Below are 14,766 nucleotides of genomic sequence, written 5' to 3'. Positions count from 1 at the left end.
TTTATTTTTATTTTTTCAATGGGATACTTTTGTATATACATTACTGTAATTTGTTTGTTTATTTTGCATTTTTACAAAAAATTTAAACATATTAGTATGTATTTTTGTATTCATAATTAAATTGTAATTTAATGATTTTGTATGATTTAGCATATTTTGTGGAATTATTTTTATGTATATTATTTTTATTTATTTATTTATGATTTTTTAAAATTTGATTTATTATCGTTTTGGTGATTTCCTGTGGGATGCGTAACCTGTTTAAGTATTTATTTATTGATGGATGCATTCAAGGCTCCCATAAACACATTAATGGTGGTACCTACTGTATTCCCATGCTGGAAGATGGATGGCTATTTTAAATGTGAAATATATTTCATGTCATATAAAAGCAGTTATTTGTTGTATCAGCTCAAGCCAGTAAGAAGAGTTGTAATCTCCAGGTCTTGTCTTGCAGGTTCAGCGCTAGATCAATGCCTCTGAAATGGAGCCCGTGTGCAGTCAGTCACATTAACGGAGCGCATCGTCTTAAAGGGCTCTTTCTCTCTCGGTGCTAAGTGGAGGGGAAACAGAGGTCAGTATATGTCAGGATGCAGTATTACGTCTTATATTGTTAAGTAATATATTAAATAACACACCTCCATCTCTACGTGCCAAATAGTGATCACTATACAAAATGTAAGGAGGAAAAAAAGCCCTTTCCCCCCGTCTTTGCTCATAATCTCCAATTGTGGGGATTCAGTGTAGATGTCACCTTCAAACCTCGACAGTATAGTCCTTTCGCCACGCTGACCGCTTCCATTGGAGGTGAAATGAGCTTCCATGATGAGCTCTGATTCCTGAAAGGCCCCAATGGAGCGGAGAGGCGTTCCCGTGGGGAATAAGGTTTTGTGACCTTTTCTTCTTCATCTGCCGTGTCTCCTGGTGAGCCGAGGAGCCCTTCCTGGTACAAGGAGACCATGAATGGTCATCACTACTAGTGGTTTTGACTTAAAACATATGAAGTTTTCATGCTTTTTTTTTTTTGTCCCATGGGACAGAAAGGTCTTATTTGTTTTGATTGGGGTGCAACCCTCGCTCAGACGGTTTATTAGGTACAGCTGATTACATTTGATGTTACCAAAAATGGATATACTATTAGGATATGAGAATAATGATACCAATTTTCCGACATTTAATTAATTTATTTCAAATAATACTGATATACATATTTAAAGTACTTATATATTATATTAAAGTATATTATAGTATAATTTGTTAAATATTTGATATTTTCCATTTCAAATGTAGCAATAAAATACATAGATACGTAGATAAAACAAATCAAAGTATACTACTATCCCACTTTTATTTATTAATGAGACAAAATAATTAAATACAATGCATTTAATTATACAAATACTACATGAGGTAATTGAACTCTATATTTTAATTTATATTTTATTTTTTGAAAAATAACATGCTTTAATTTATTGTCTTTATTTACTGTATTTATTTCTAATTTTGAATGTACATAATAGGTGAATTAAATTCTATAATTTGCCAAAAATACAAACAAGCTGTTGTACAGCAATAGTACCCTATTTTTTGTAGTTTAAGAAGATTGTTCTTGTACTTTCTGTCAATCCAAACCCAAAAAAACCCTGAAAGCGATACATGCAGCTCAGTGCTAGGTATACTAGATATCATTCCAGTAGGAAAAAGGGAGCTTTTAGGATGTAACTGAGACTAATCCATAAGAATCAATACACCTGTACTCCTCTTTCCATATCGGCCACAGTGGCTAATCATGTGTGTTCCCCTCCATGACGGCGGCACGGCCATCAGGCCCCGTGGTCTTCCCCTCTCTCCGTCCTTGCCGCGTGTTTTTCGAGGCCCGGCGCCTTATTGATCGCTCGGAGTAAGTTAATAAGCTTTGGAGTCATTCATCAGCAGGGTAGAGACTGGAACTGCCGGCGACAGCCTTAATCAAGTCATCAGCGGCCGTGGAGCATGAAGACGGTAATTAAAAGCAAGAGGGAACACGGCCATGAGGAAGATGAGGGAGCCGCCCAGGAAGAGATAGAGAACTTCCATTTATAAAGCAAGGACTTAGGACGAGTGAAATACTATCATTCAGCTCATGCCATCTTTTGGCATTCATCCTTCCATACCTGCACTCGTTCCTCACTACGCTGCTGCACATGTCAAGCAATGTGAACCACTACACTACCAATAGCCAAAGCAGACTACACCCTGAATAGTTCATAAACCTAGCTAGAGTAACGTCCCGGTACTCTTGAGCTCTACGGCACCAGCTGTGTTTCTGACAAAGTGTGTCTGACAATGAGTGCTCCTCCTTGGGAAGGCGAGGTGGACACAGCGCCCTCACGTCCGGCTTCGGTCAGGGGTTTCCAAACAGTAAGTCATTAACACATACGAACTCCTATACCGACAAATTTAGAAAGTGGGGTTCGGCAGTAGTCCGGTAGTACTCTGGAGCGCTTAGGAGTGGGACAATCACAGCACAGTGGACATGCCTAGAGGCCGCATATTCAAACAGACTATTTGGAAATCTATGTAAATACAGCTGGAATAGGTGCAGATTCTGGAAGCTCTTGAAAGTTGCAATGCAAAGGGCCGAAAATGAGCATGCTAGGTCCCTTTAAGCCAAAAACTACCACTTCCACAACCCATTGTTTCATAATACTCCAATACTTACAATATAGTACTATCAAAGGCAAAGGTAGACGACACCCTGGGCTGTTTCCAGGCTGGGATTAGGGAACTGGTCCCACACTATCTATAGAAACGTCAGCTATATGAACCACTACATTATCGCTGGCCCTATTTTTGCAGGCATTCTTTGAACACCAGAGCAATCTATGGAGGTAACAAAGAGCATGGCGATGTTTCTCCAACATGTTCATCGAATCCCAGCCCTCCTCCTCCTCCTCCTTCCTCCTCCCTCCTTGTCTCTGATGACAAAGGACAGACGTGGACACCGATCCCCCTCTGGGACTCAAACCGACAACCACAATCACAACCTTCTTCACAGGGCATAATTAGCACCGGCAGCAATAGCAAAAAAAGAGCAACACCGGTATCTGTGTGTGTTTGTGTAATCATTCACACTTTTGTCCCACACGTGTGTCTGTCAACACAAACTCCCACAGAGCAACTCAATCACGGTGCGAAGCCTCCATGGATCCGTTAGCCGGCGTGTGATCTCCGGATCAGCGGGTCGATGAAAGATAACCACAGAGGGTTTATTCAAGCCTTTACGATCATTAAACGTGGGAGCCTGTTCTCTTGCTCTGCCACTGCGTTTGTTTACACCAACGATGATGATAATTACAATAATAATAATAATAATAACCATTGCATCCCGAGCCAGTGCTTGTGGAAGTCACATGACAGGTGCCTGGACTGCATTGACCGTCATGTAATCATTGACGGTCTTCCCTGAATGGGGTTCAATTAAAGCGTCGGCCTAATGATGATTTTCTTCTTCTGCCTCCCCAATTAATGGTTGACTAATAAATGAAAGGCTTCTTGTTGGCGGCCCACAATGCCCCCGTGATGAGCATATTGGTAGACCCCCGCCTCCTTCCATCCAGAAGGCACACTTCAGTTGTTTGTGGCATATAAAAGTTTGGGCCCATACACAGGGGGGATTATGTCACTGCATTGATTCTGATTGCACCTCTTTTTTTTAGTGTGTGTGTGGGGGGGTATAGAGGCATGTGTCGGGTTTTGGGGGGGTATTGCTAATCATGAAGGAGCAGGCACGTATGGCCAACAATGGATGCCTGGATTACTGTCCACACAAAGACAGTGTTGCAGTAATTACATTGCAAACACTGCTGCATTGTGCATATGTGTGTGTGTGTGTGTGGAGAAGGGAGGGCATGGGCAGAAGGCATTGCTCTGTTAGCAGCTGTATCTTAAGAGAGACAAGTGTGTGTGCCTGGCACGAGTGTGTTACGAGGGGGGTGAATGCGCCATATATTTGCATTGGAACTGATGTTAATAGGGTTTTAGATTATATCATAATTTTATTGAATCCTAATATATAATTATTAGATGCATTGGATTTAATTATTTATTTGAAGCAGATCTTGGGTTGCGAATGGATGGTGCAGGTGTACCTAATGCTGTGTCTTCAGCTTATTTAGACCTCCTCCTCCTTCTCCTCTCCGCTCCTTTCATCATCTATCCATCCATGTCTTCCTGTGCCTCCAGCTTTAGGCTGATTATCAGGAGTGGCCCGTTTACAGTACAGCTAGGAGGTAATTAGCGGGATGAGCCCGGCCAGAAGGACCCTCTTCAGGGGTCACTCTTGTCTTGAGGAGGATGTGTCAGGGTGGTAGGACCCCGACCGACCTCAATGAGCTTTTTAATACATGAAAACATCATTGATGTAGTGGATATATTTGTATATATATATATATATATGTATATAATGAGGCATACAGTGTGCCTGCAAAAAGCACACACTATCTTAAACCTCTAAAAGGCAATTATTCCATTCATGTGGACGTCGATTGTGATCCATGAATATGAAATGTTTACCAGCGCCTCCTTTTAACATGGTGGATGCTCCTGGACGGAGGACAAAAGCCCCGAAGGCAGCGGCCATTTCCATACATATGTTAAAGGGAACTGAGGAGTGTGTTTACTCTAAACTCAGATAGAAATGCAGAGTAGGCAGATAAATTCCCTTTTCCTGCTTAGCTCATTAACCGCTATTGGGGAAAAACTGCTATTTGGCCTTAATATTAGGTAGACCTGCAAACTACTAAAAATAAATATTTTTTTTATATATATATATATATATATGTGAAAGTAAACAAAAAATATGATAATATTGTAATATTCCTACCTTTTATTAACTACACAAGGGGTGCAAAATATTACAAACAGTAATAAAAATAATAAAATAAAATATATGCAATAATAAAAAAAAATATTTGTTGAATTAACACCCCTAAAATAAATAAAATACAATATATACTGTATTATTTTCCACCGTGTGAGCTTGTCTTTGCTAACCAAAGCTACGTGTTATCAGTGTTGAACATCACTGCAGGGGTCGGGTCTGCATTCGTCTTAATGTCCTCGTGATGTCTTAGGAAAGGAACACTGAGCCACCTTTTGTCATGGATGGGACCTGTGTGAGTCCACTCACCGGGTCACCTGCTGACAGTCGGGTAGGGTTGGATGCTGGGGAGGAGGGGGGGGGGCACTTTAGCATAAGCATTGGTGGCCCAATCTGCTATGGATTGCTCCTCACAGCAAGGGGGCTTCTGAAGGCTTTTGCTGGGGGTCTTTATTTTACAGGGGGCCCTTGCACTTTTTAACACAATTACTACACCGCCCTTGTGTCCTCCTCGTGTGCACGGCTTATTCATATGCAGCAGCTGCTCAATGAGCTGCTAAGTTAAAACTCATTTGGGGAGTAGTAGTCGTATAGCGCGAGGAATAGAGGGGAATTCAACACAAAAGGATGCCTTTAATGTAAGCACAAGCTAAGTTGGAGTCCCTCCATATGCCTGTTGAGCTGTTTATGCAATTATTTCATAAGCTTTGACTTCCAGTTACAGGTGCCCGCGCCTCGTTTTCCCGTATACACCCAGCATCCAAGGCTATGCGCATTGTATTAATGAACACACATGTCAGTGTAAGTTTATGCGTCTGCACAATTCCCTTTAATAGCTCCAGACTGACTTTCATTAGGGATTCCTGCTCATGTCAATAAAGTTGCCATGGCTGACAGGAAGAGTGTCGGGTGAATGGAGCAGCAGGAGGAGGGGGGACCCACCAACTACCCCCCATCTCCTCTCTTCAAGGCCAGTAGAGATGACAGATTTATGTTTTTTCTATTTAATTAAAAGACCAAAATGACTATTCTACCTAATAAAAATACTTGACCAGCCAAAATATTTTAGTGAATGTGCAAAATTATCCTAAAATGATTACATCTTGTATTTCATAATGGTAAGCTGAATAAAAAGTCCATAAACTTCTAAGCAGGTCTTATTATATTACAGTGTTTGGGGATAAAGCACCATCTAGCGGTCATTTGTGGAAAGTGCAACCTAATGGCAATGCATTAAATGTCCACAGAAGGGCAATGTTGTCTTACGCGCCTCTTATTTAATCAATAAAAAATACATTTTGAACCACTATATTGATATAAAACATGATTATTCTCAGTAAAACCGCAAAATGTTGTGTTGGCACTGATTATGGGAACTTTTCAGCTATAAATAAGAGCCATTATCCTCACCCCCTTCTGTCACAAATACACACTTGTTTTTGTCCAGCAAAAAGCTACATGCTCACATCATTTGAAGTCATTTCTAAGAAAGGCTTTGTTCACACATACATGGCCAAAGCTCTTTCAGTCTTCTGGGAGGTTCCGCTCTTGCAAAAGGTCACAAGTTCCATCCGTCCTCTCATGTTCAGCGCAAGAATAATCTGTTGTGTGCAGAACAATGTGTTATATTTCCCGTGCACTTTAACAACCCAGAGGCTGACTTGTGGATGAGGGATGCGGCAACATGCTTGTAACATTTTAATATTTTATTTCTTTTAACTCAATTGAAGATTAATAGAAAGTTGTTGTTGTAGTTGGGGAGGGGAGACTGCCACGTAGTGGACATAACGTGTCATTGCAGTTGAATATAGCTTTGTGTCTCAAGATTAATACCATTTTAAGTGTGCGTGTTAATTTAGTCTACTATTTTTATATTAATATTGTTATAATTATGATTTTTTAATTCAACCATTATGTTTTTGCGTGAGCTGCTATCTGTCAGTTACAGCAGGGTCAGCATGGCTCCCAGCTGTCTTGATGACGACGCGTGGTCTTCCAAACAAGCCGCCATGTTTGTCGAAAGGCACGCCGGTACATGCAGTCCGTGGATGAATTGTGGTCACGTACACCCGTGTAGAAATGTGACTTCAGTAAAATTATTCAAGACGAAACTGTTAACAGTTTGTTTCGTGTGAATCGGCGTTTCTTAGTTGCTCTTTATGAGACCATTTAGGGATAATATGTTCGGCGATTAAACCGTAAAACTACAATTCCCGAGTTAGCTTATGTTGTAAACAATTCGCCTCTTGTGTTGTGGTGTGTTCAGGGTATCACCGTCTCTTTGCTTCACTCGTTCTACAAGATATGGAAAAATCAATAACACACTTTATCTAATAAATTGCGTTCAACCATTGAATATATACTTTAAATATGAATGAATGGAGGGTATTAACATTTATCCCAGTCGCTTTGTAAGAGCAACCTGTTAAAGTACTCTAATTTCCTGTCGTCAGTGGAGGCGTCGGCGACAGCAGCAGCCCTCTGCATCAGGCCGATTTCATTCAGCGAACAGCCGCTCTCAGGACCGCAGGAAGCTACGTCCTTCAGTTTCTTGTGAGTACAACCGGCAGTGTCCACCTCGAAATATTTATTTATAACTTATTTCCAACATTCGAGGCCAAAATGTCCCCCCTCCGTTTATTAATAATGCCAACGTTTCCACGTTGTGTTTGCCACCAAAGTGACAGAGTGAGACGTTTACGGACAGCGTGCTCTTTTGTTCTCCGGCTCTCTTTCTCATCTGACAAAGGAGAGATGGTGGTGTTTTTGTTGTTCTTTAAGCCTTTAGGGCAGTTTGACAACAGCACCGCTTCGTTGTAGATATTGTTAATTTGATTAAGTTGATTTTTTTTGACAACATTTAGCGATAAAAAGTGGCCAGTGGGCATCCTCTTGAAGTACACACTAAAATGCTATGTTGTTTATGCATTGTGCCAGTAAACAAGACAATGTTTATGTAGAAATATATAATCCTGACAGTTGCATTACTGTTTTTTTTCTTGGTATTAGGAAACAACAAAGGAAACAAGTGTCTAACAAAGAGTCATAAAAACAACAATCATGATGGGATCCAATACAAGGAAGAACAACACACAGAATTGAACTTTTTAAGATATTTATTGGCAGGTGATGTTTTGCTGAGTGACTTGCTAGGTTAGTAACGCCCTGGTGTGATGCGTTAGAAGGGTCCTACAAATGGAAACATGCACATAACCACAGGGGTCCAGTCCACCGTGGCGGTGCAGTCTTTAGTCCGCTTCCACCTGCCTCGCCACGGTGTCCCTATGTCATACTAAGATCCTTGACAGCTCCGCCGGGGACCTCCTGAAGCTCACCTGGCCATGACGGCGTCCGACAGTGACGAGACCGGGAGCGACCTCTCCGAGTCTTTGGAGATCCTCCATCTCCAGGACCAGTACATAGACTCGGAGAGCTGCTTCAAGTCTAAAAGCTTACCCATCTTGAATGAGACGCACTGCAAGGAGGTCGGACTGCTCGACGCCGCCCACACGGAAGAAAGCCGCGAGCTCCGGCCTAAAACTCCCGATGAAGCGGACTCCCCGTCATCCAGGACAGACTTCTCCCCCTCTGTGTCCAGCATGGTGGGGCTAAGCAGCTCCCTCCCCGTGGACCCTCACAGGGCGGCCGGGGGTAAAAAAGTGGGCTTCTCCCTCTCCCACCTTATTCGCATCCCTGCCAGGAAGTATGTGCGCGTCATCCTCAGAGACTCCCGCTGCTTCCTGTTCTGCATGTGCTACCTGACTTTCATCCAGTCCCTGATGGTGTCAGGCTACCTGAGCAGCGTCATCACCACCATCGAGAAGCGCTACAGCCTCCGCAGCTCCGAGTCGGGCCTGCTGGTCAGCTGCTTCGACATCGGCAGCTTGCTGGTCGTCGTCTTCATCTCCTACTTTGGCGGCAGAGGTCAGAGGCCGCGCTGGTTGGCCGTCGGCGGCGTCGTCATCGCCGTCGGTGCGGCGTTGTTTTCCCTGCCCCATTTCATCTCGCCGCCGTACCAGATACAGGAAATGAACTCATCGGCGGGCCACGAAGGCCTCTGCCTCAGTGGCAACAACAGCGGTCGGGAGATGTTCGACGCTGCGTCGTGTCCTCGAGACCAGGAGGGCAACGAACACAACCTTTACGTGGCTCTGTTCATCTGCGCCCAGATACTTGTAGGTATGGGCTCCACGCCGATCTACACGCTGGGACCCACCTACTTGGATGACAACGTGAAGAAAGAGAACGCTTCTCTCTACCTGGGTAAGTACCCCCTAGCTTTATCCACCTCTGCTTGCGCTTTAATGTGAAATTCAACCAATTCAATACTGACCAGTTATATCGAGATTCAGAGATTGGGTCTGTTTACCATCCACTTGCATGGCCTCGGAACCACTAATACTGCAAAGTCAACCTGCAGCACTATAAGAGGGAATGTGGGCTCAGGCAGAACTGGGTTGCCTGTGATTAATGGACCGGTACAATGTACAGTATGTGTGTATGTGTGTGTGTGTGTGTGCAGGGAAACAAGAAGTTCCGGTGGTCAGACAGAAGGCTTCCACACTGGTGTCGTGTTCACCCGGTATGCGGGTTCTCTGATTGTAATGCGCATAACTCCGAAAGTAATCCTACCATGTGACTGTGTTAGCGGGCTGTGGGGCACCCCTCAAAATCTGCCAGGGGCCTGCTGCCCCACTGACCTCGGCATCTGATTAGAAGAAGTATTTGTCCGGCGGTCATGTGACACTGGACCGGCCCTCCTCGGCCGCCCTCAAGAGCGAGTATCGATCACATCCTTGCGTCACACAGCCCAGCCACTGCAGCACCGCTATCGAACCGGTTGCAAAAAAACAACAACAACAACAAACCTCGTTGACGCCTTAACTCCTCACAAGTGTGGAGGCATCTTCCGCGACCTCACTTTGACCTTGCTGACTGTTTTTGGCTTTGTGGCCCTGCGGGAAGCGAAAGAGGAGACATGTTATGACACGTCTGCGAGGCAAAAAAAAAAAAAGTCCTTGATTTGCATTCCAGATGCTCGGAAGGATAACCATGGCAACCGTGGTGTCTCTTTTGTGAGGCAGGTGTTGCGATCTTTGCGGCATTCATCAGTCACAGCTGCTGCAGCAAATGACATACCACTGGATAAGTGTTAGCACTTTATTCAGGGACTGATAGAGAAACCACTTAACCTAGTAATCATCAAACCTATCAGCATCTATGCCCCCCCCTCCCCTCCCCAATGCCTTGAGGTGGTGTCCAAACCCCTGCCTCCTCCGCTTCCACAAACCCATAAACCCCAACCCAATTTGCACCGACTCAGAGGGGAGGAGTCGCCTGCATTTTTTGTAGGACAATGTTGGTTGATGCCGAAGTGGAGAGGGAGTGAGAGCGCGTCTTTTGTGAGGATCTTTGTGCTTGTGCATTTCCTCTGACCTGTAACGCTGTAAAAGCTTTGGTTCCGTCACCATGTTGCCATAGCAATAGAGTGGCACGCAACCATCTGAGCTTAACCCCCCCTCTCGCCTGACCTCATGATCACGGACAAGCTGAAAAATTGTCCATTTTTGGATTTTTTTTTTCCGCCTTCTTGCCTTTTTTTTTTTTTTATCTCTGCTTTAATTGACAACACATCATTCCGTTTGTTACTGTGGTGAAGCCACTTCAGCTTGCTGGAGATTAGGGTCTTCCCAACCTAGGTTCGGGGCCCAAAATGGGTGGGGGGCTATTTTTATTGGGTTGATGATACAAGGCTGCAAGTTTTTGGCTAAAGACATTTTCATATACAGTCATGCAATATCACGGTTGGATTATGGTTCCTCACTAAACTGCGTTTTTCCAGACATTAATCTAGGATCAATGTTTGGTAGTACATGGTCTACGTGGTAGACAAAACACGTAGAAATACAAGTTATATGTACTAGTCTGGCCACTAGGTGGCAGTACTGACATGAAACATTCACACATTGCCTTACATCACATTACCTTAACACTGCATGAAGAATGCCCAACATCCATCCCTTCCATCCATTTCCTACCTATTATCCTTATAAGGGTCGCGGGCATGCTGGAGCCTATCCCAGCTGTCTTCGGGTGAGAGGCAGGGAGTACCATAGAGAACCCTAGCACACATGAACATGCAAACTCCACACAAAGATGCCTGAATTGGGAATCGAACCCGGGTCTTTTAGCTGTATGGCCTGCGCGCTAACCTTGCTGCGCTTGCTAGCTTAGCAGCCATTTCGGGTCCCGGCAGCATAAGAGTTGCAATATGTCGTAAACAATGAATAATAGGAGTGTAAATGTGATTATAGGGGTGTTATTTCTTGTCCACAGGGCTCTAATAATGTTATTTAGACCTGCACATCCCAGCCGATTGATCAATAGTTCCGGTTCTCCTGCTCATTCAACAGCATTGGAAAGCGACGGCAGTGACCTCTGCTTCCTTCTTCTTTTACCATTCATGCCCTCCTGTGATTCACAAGCCAATGACGCTGAAAAGGTGCTATTGATGGATGAATGCAAGGAGAGTAGTGTATGGGGGGGGGGGGTCAGGGCTGATTAGATTGCGGACTGCCCGTCCCTGTGACCTTTTAAGGAGACACATGTGCAACTCAGGCTTTCCCTTAAGTGGATTCCTGCTTGTTAAGTGCTCGTTTACATACTTTTATTTTGTAAGGTATCCCACATGGACATAAGTATTGGGACACCGGGCTTCTTCCACCAGGAAGAGACATTTAATCTGAAAGGGCAAGTCATTCAACTACACAACAGCAGTTAACCCGACACATTAAACCGTTATCTAGCGACACTGTAGCATAAAGAACATACCCAGGAGGCTGAAAGTAACATAAGCCAGTGAATCCAACAAGCAAGTTACCGGTAAGCAAATTCACCAAACTCTCGATCTCGCTCCACATCACCGAATCCGTTGAATCACACTTTGGTTTATGTCAGTTTTGAGTGGAAAAAAGTGATCATCTTATTCTGTGTGAAAGTGGTCAGTTTTTAGCCGCTTAAGTTTCGAAGAAATACATTTGAGGCTAACTGGTTAGCTCGCTAGCTAGCAGCCATCTCGGGTCTCGGCGGCGTAAGAGTTGCAATATGTCGTAAAAACAATGAACAATAGGAGTGTAAAGGTGATTATAGGGGTGTTATTTCATGTCCACAGTGCTCTAATAATGTTATTTAGAATGCCATAAACAGGTTTATACACTGATTATACAGTGGATATTGATATATAAATCAACTATATGTTGCAGCACCACCTAAACTATAAACTGTGTCACTAGAAATACTGTATTATACTATAAATACAGTAATAACTGGCAGGAGGAGCAATTGCCTGACGACATTGCACTGATTAATTGTCTAAAAATGGCTAAATTGATTGTAATAAGTAATATGGATGTATTAATGCATCAAGGTGTGTGTCTCATTACTTTTGACCTTAAAGTATGTTTGCATGCAAGGAGACATGGATGACGAGCATGATGGATTCTTCCTAGCTGACATTTTACGCTTTGCATTAACTAGCTCCAGGAATATGTTCACTAGTAATATTTTTATACTGTCCCCCCCCCCCCACTCAGGACAGCACTTGAGTGGGGCCTCAGTCTGGTCTTGTGTGCTTGCATAAGCACCAAGGGGTGTGTTCACTACTCCGCCCCTTGACAAATTTAGAAAGAACAGTTGCTCTAGTGTCTCTCTTGAAGCGTATTTATGTATTATTTAAACAAAACATGGATTTTTTAATGTTTTCTTGCTTTTGTGGTAGAGGAGTTCACATAAACGTCCATTACAGGTGTGGCATGTAACGACCCCGTAGACCCCTCTCCCGCACCTCCAGGTTCCCGGATCGTATTTCCGCCTCCCCGGGTTTTGGGCCTGTCAGGGACTGGCACACTCGCTGAAAGAAAGCCGCTCTTGTTTCATCACTGCTAATTCACACGGGGGTTAAATATTGCACCCCCTCCGCGCCTCGCCGGGCCGCAGGGTTACTCAGCAGCAGTCGGTCGACATTTTAGATACTATGACTTACTTCCTCGTGAACCGTGTGCCCTTTACGGTGTTGATGACGCTTTTTGTTTTCCCCTTCAGCAATCTTATCATTCCCTTCACTTCCATAAACACTTGAGTGACGAGTAGGGGGAGTCGCAATCAACAAGTGTGGGAGTCTTATTTGTTTCCACGGGCTGCTGTATTGGTGCAGGAATCATCGCCGGATGCCTACTCGCCATTATCAGCACACTGGCCCCGGATTGTTTTGACAGTGTGGGAAGGTTCCTGGGGAAATGCCATAAGAGGGGGGGGTTTGTGATTGCAAGAACGCTGAGAAAGCTTTTGTTTCAGTTATGCCGGTGGTGGGGCGGCGGCGGCGGTGGGGGGGATGACATTTTTTTGTCTTTGTTCATACTCACTCTTTGGTCCATGTTGTTCCACGTAATCCCCCTTGATCCCCGTCTCTGGTTGAAATTAAAGAGCAGCCAAAAATAGGGTTTGAATTGTTCAATTCATATTGATGCCATAACTCTGCAATATCATAGTTAAACTGAACGAAAAAAAAAACATACAAGGGAATTTTTGTGTGATTACACCGTTGTATAGACAACCATGTCTTTGCCTTGTGGTGTCCTGTCAGGAAATGACCATACGACGTTAATTAGCAGATGCTATCTCCTGTCCAGACTCTCGCCACTCCAAGTACTGTTGCCGCCACTCGCCGGACGCCCCGGGATCAAATTTGGCAGCTACTTTCAAATGAAATTCCGTCTTATCTCCTCGCCTCAGCCTCCCCTCCATGTTTATCCGAGTCTCGGGGGGCCTTGTTAGGACCACCACAGATGAAGAAATGATGCTTCATTGTAGTCCCAGGCCCCTGCGAGCGGCTGCCTCGCTGCCACTCTCCTTGACCTCGGCACTGTGATGATGGAGAGCGAAGGAAGGGCTCCTTGAGGGAAGGTTTTGTGGTGTTTGCTAGAGAAACATTTGTGTTTGGTCCACTTTATTGACGTTTCCCTCCATTGTTTACTTTCTTTAAGTTTTTTTTTTTTTACCTGAAGCTGTTGTTCCCTCCCTTGTTGGCTGTTCCCAACTTGACGGGATGGCAGATGGATGTCTGTGAACATCGTCTAACCTCACTCCCCCCTCGGGACGGCTGCACTCGGAGATAGACGTGCTGGAAAACATAACGCAGCGAGACCAGAAGATATGCCCTGACAGGTGTGCATGCCGTGGCGAATTTTGGTCGCTCTCCCAGGCTCCATTACGCCACTAAATGTAGCATTAAGCTGGTTGCCTATCATGTACCACAGGCTAATTGGGTGTAGTGTAATTAGGAGAGACACGACTGTAGGGACACTAATGTGACATGCAGATGTTTGGGAAAAACAACCTAAATCAAAGCTAACTGGGCTGGGACATGTTGGAATAGATGTTCGAAATAGTTTTTCCATCCAGCGGCTATCTGCACATCTGTGCTTGTGTCAATAGACAATTACGTGTGAAAGAAGACGCTTACACCACTGTCATTGTGTAGGCGACGCTGGTACTGCACAACAATGTAACTTCAGGCATCCTCCGCATCTGATGGCCATGTAACCAACCTGCATGTCAAACCTAGCGTTAGATACAAAGATGGCTTCTTGATGATGGTCGAATATGTGTCCCTCTGGTGTGTTTAGCAGCACCGAAAGGGGGAAAAGTCAATCATCTCCCTCACGTGTTAGCTTGCTTGCGTCATGAAACCTTCTTCCTCGTGGACACGACCCGTCACTAGTTAGATTTTGGACAAATAGTAGCGATCATTAATGAAGTAATTGAAAAGACAGTGAGGGCGTGATATTGGCAATGGTTTTATTTAATTTGAACACGCATCAGATTACAATTGAACGCATCACATAATC

The 14,766-nt window shown here is 44.2% G+C and overlaps 1 protein-coding gene across 1 annotated transcript in view; it reads left to right on the top strand.

Annotated features, from left to right (window-relative positions):
• Window positions 1-417: 417 nt before the first annotated feature.
• Window positions 418-14,766, top strand: part of slco5a1 (solute carrier organic anion transporter family member 5A1) — a 43,917-nt gene continuing 29,568 nt past the window's right edge. The window contains exons 1-3 of the mRNA XM_078792351.1: window positions 418-574; window positions 7,315-7,414; window positions 7,871-9,124. Of these exons, the coding sequence (XP_078648477.1) occupies window positions 8,203-9,124 (922 nt within the window). The 5' untranslated portion in view covers window positions 418-574; window positions 7,315-7,414; window positions 7,871-8,202. The remainder of the gene's footprint in view (window positions 575-7,314; window positions 7,415-7,870; window positions 9,125-14,766) is intronic.

Source organism: Doryrhamphus excisus, linkage group LG7 (genome assembly GCF_037039965.1).
Source record: "Doryrhamphus excisus strain RoL-2023G ecotype Guam linkage group LG7, RoL_Dexc_Guam_v1.1, whole genome shotgun sequence".
Taxonomy (NCBI): domain Eukaryota; kingdom Metazoa; phylum Chordata; class Actinopteri; order Syngnathiformes; family Syngnathidae; genus Doryrhamphus; species Doryrhamphus excisus.
The sequence above is the reverse complement of the archived record's forward strand: the minus strand, read 5'-3'. Positions and strand labels throughout refer to the sequence as shown.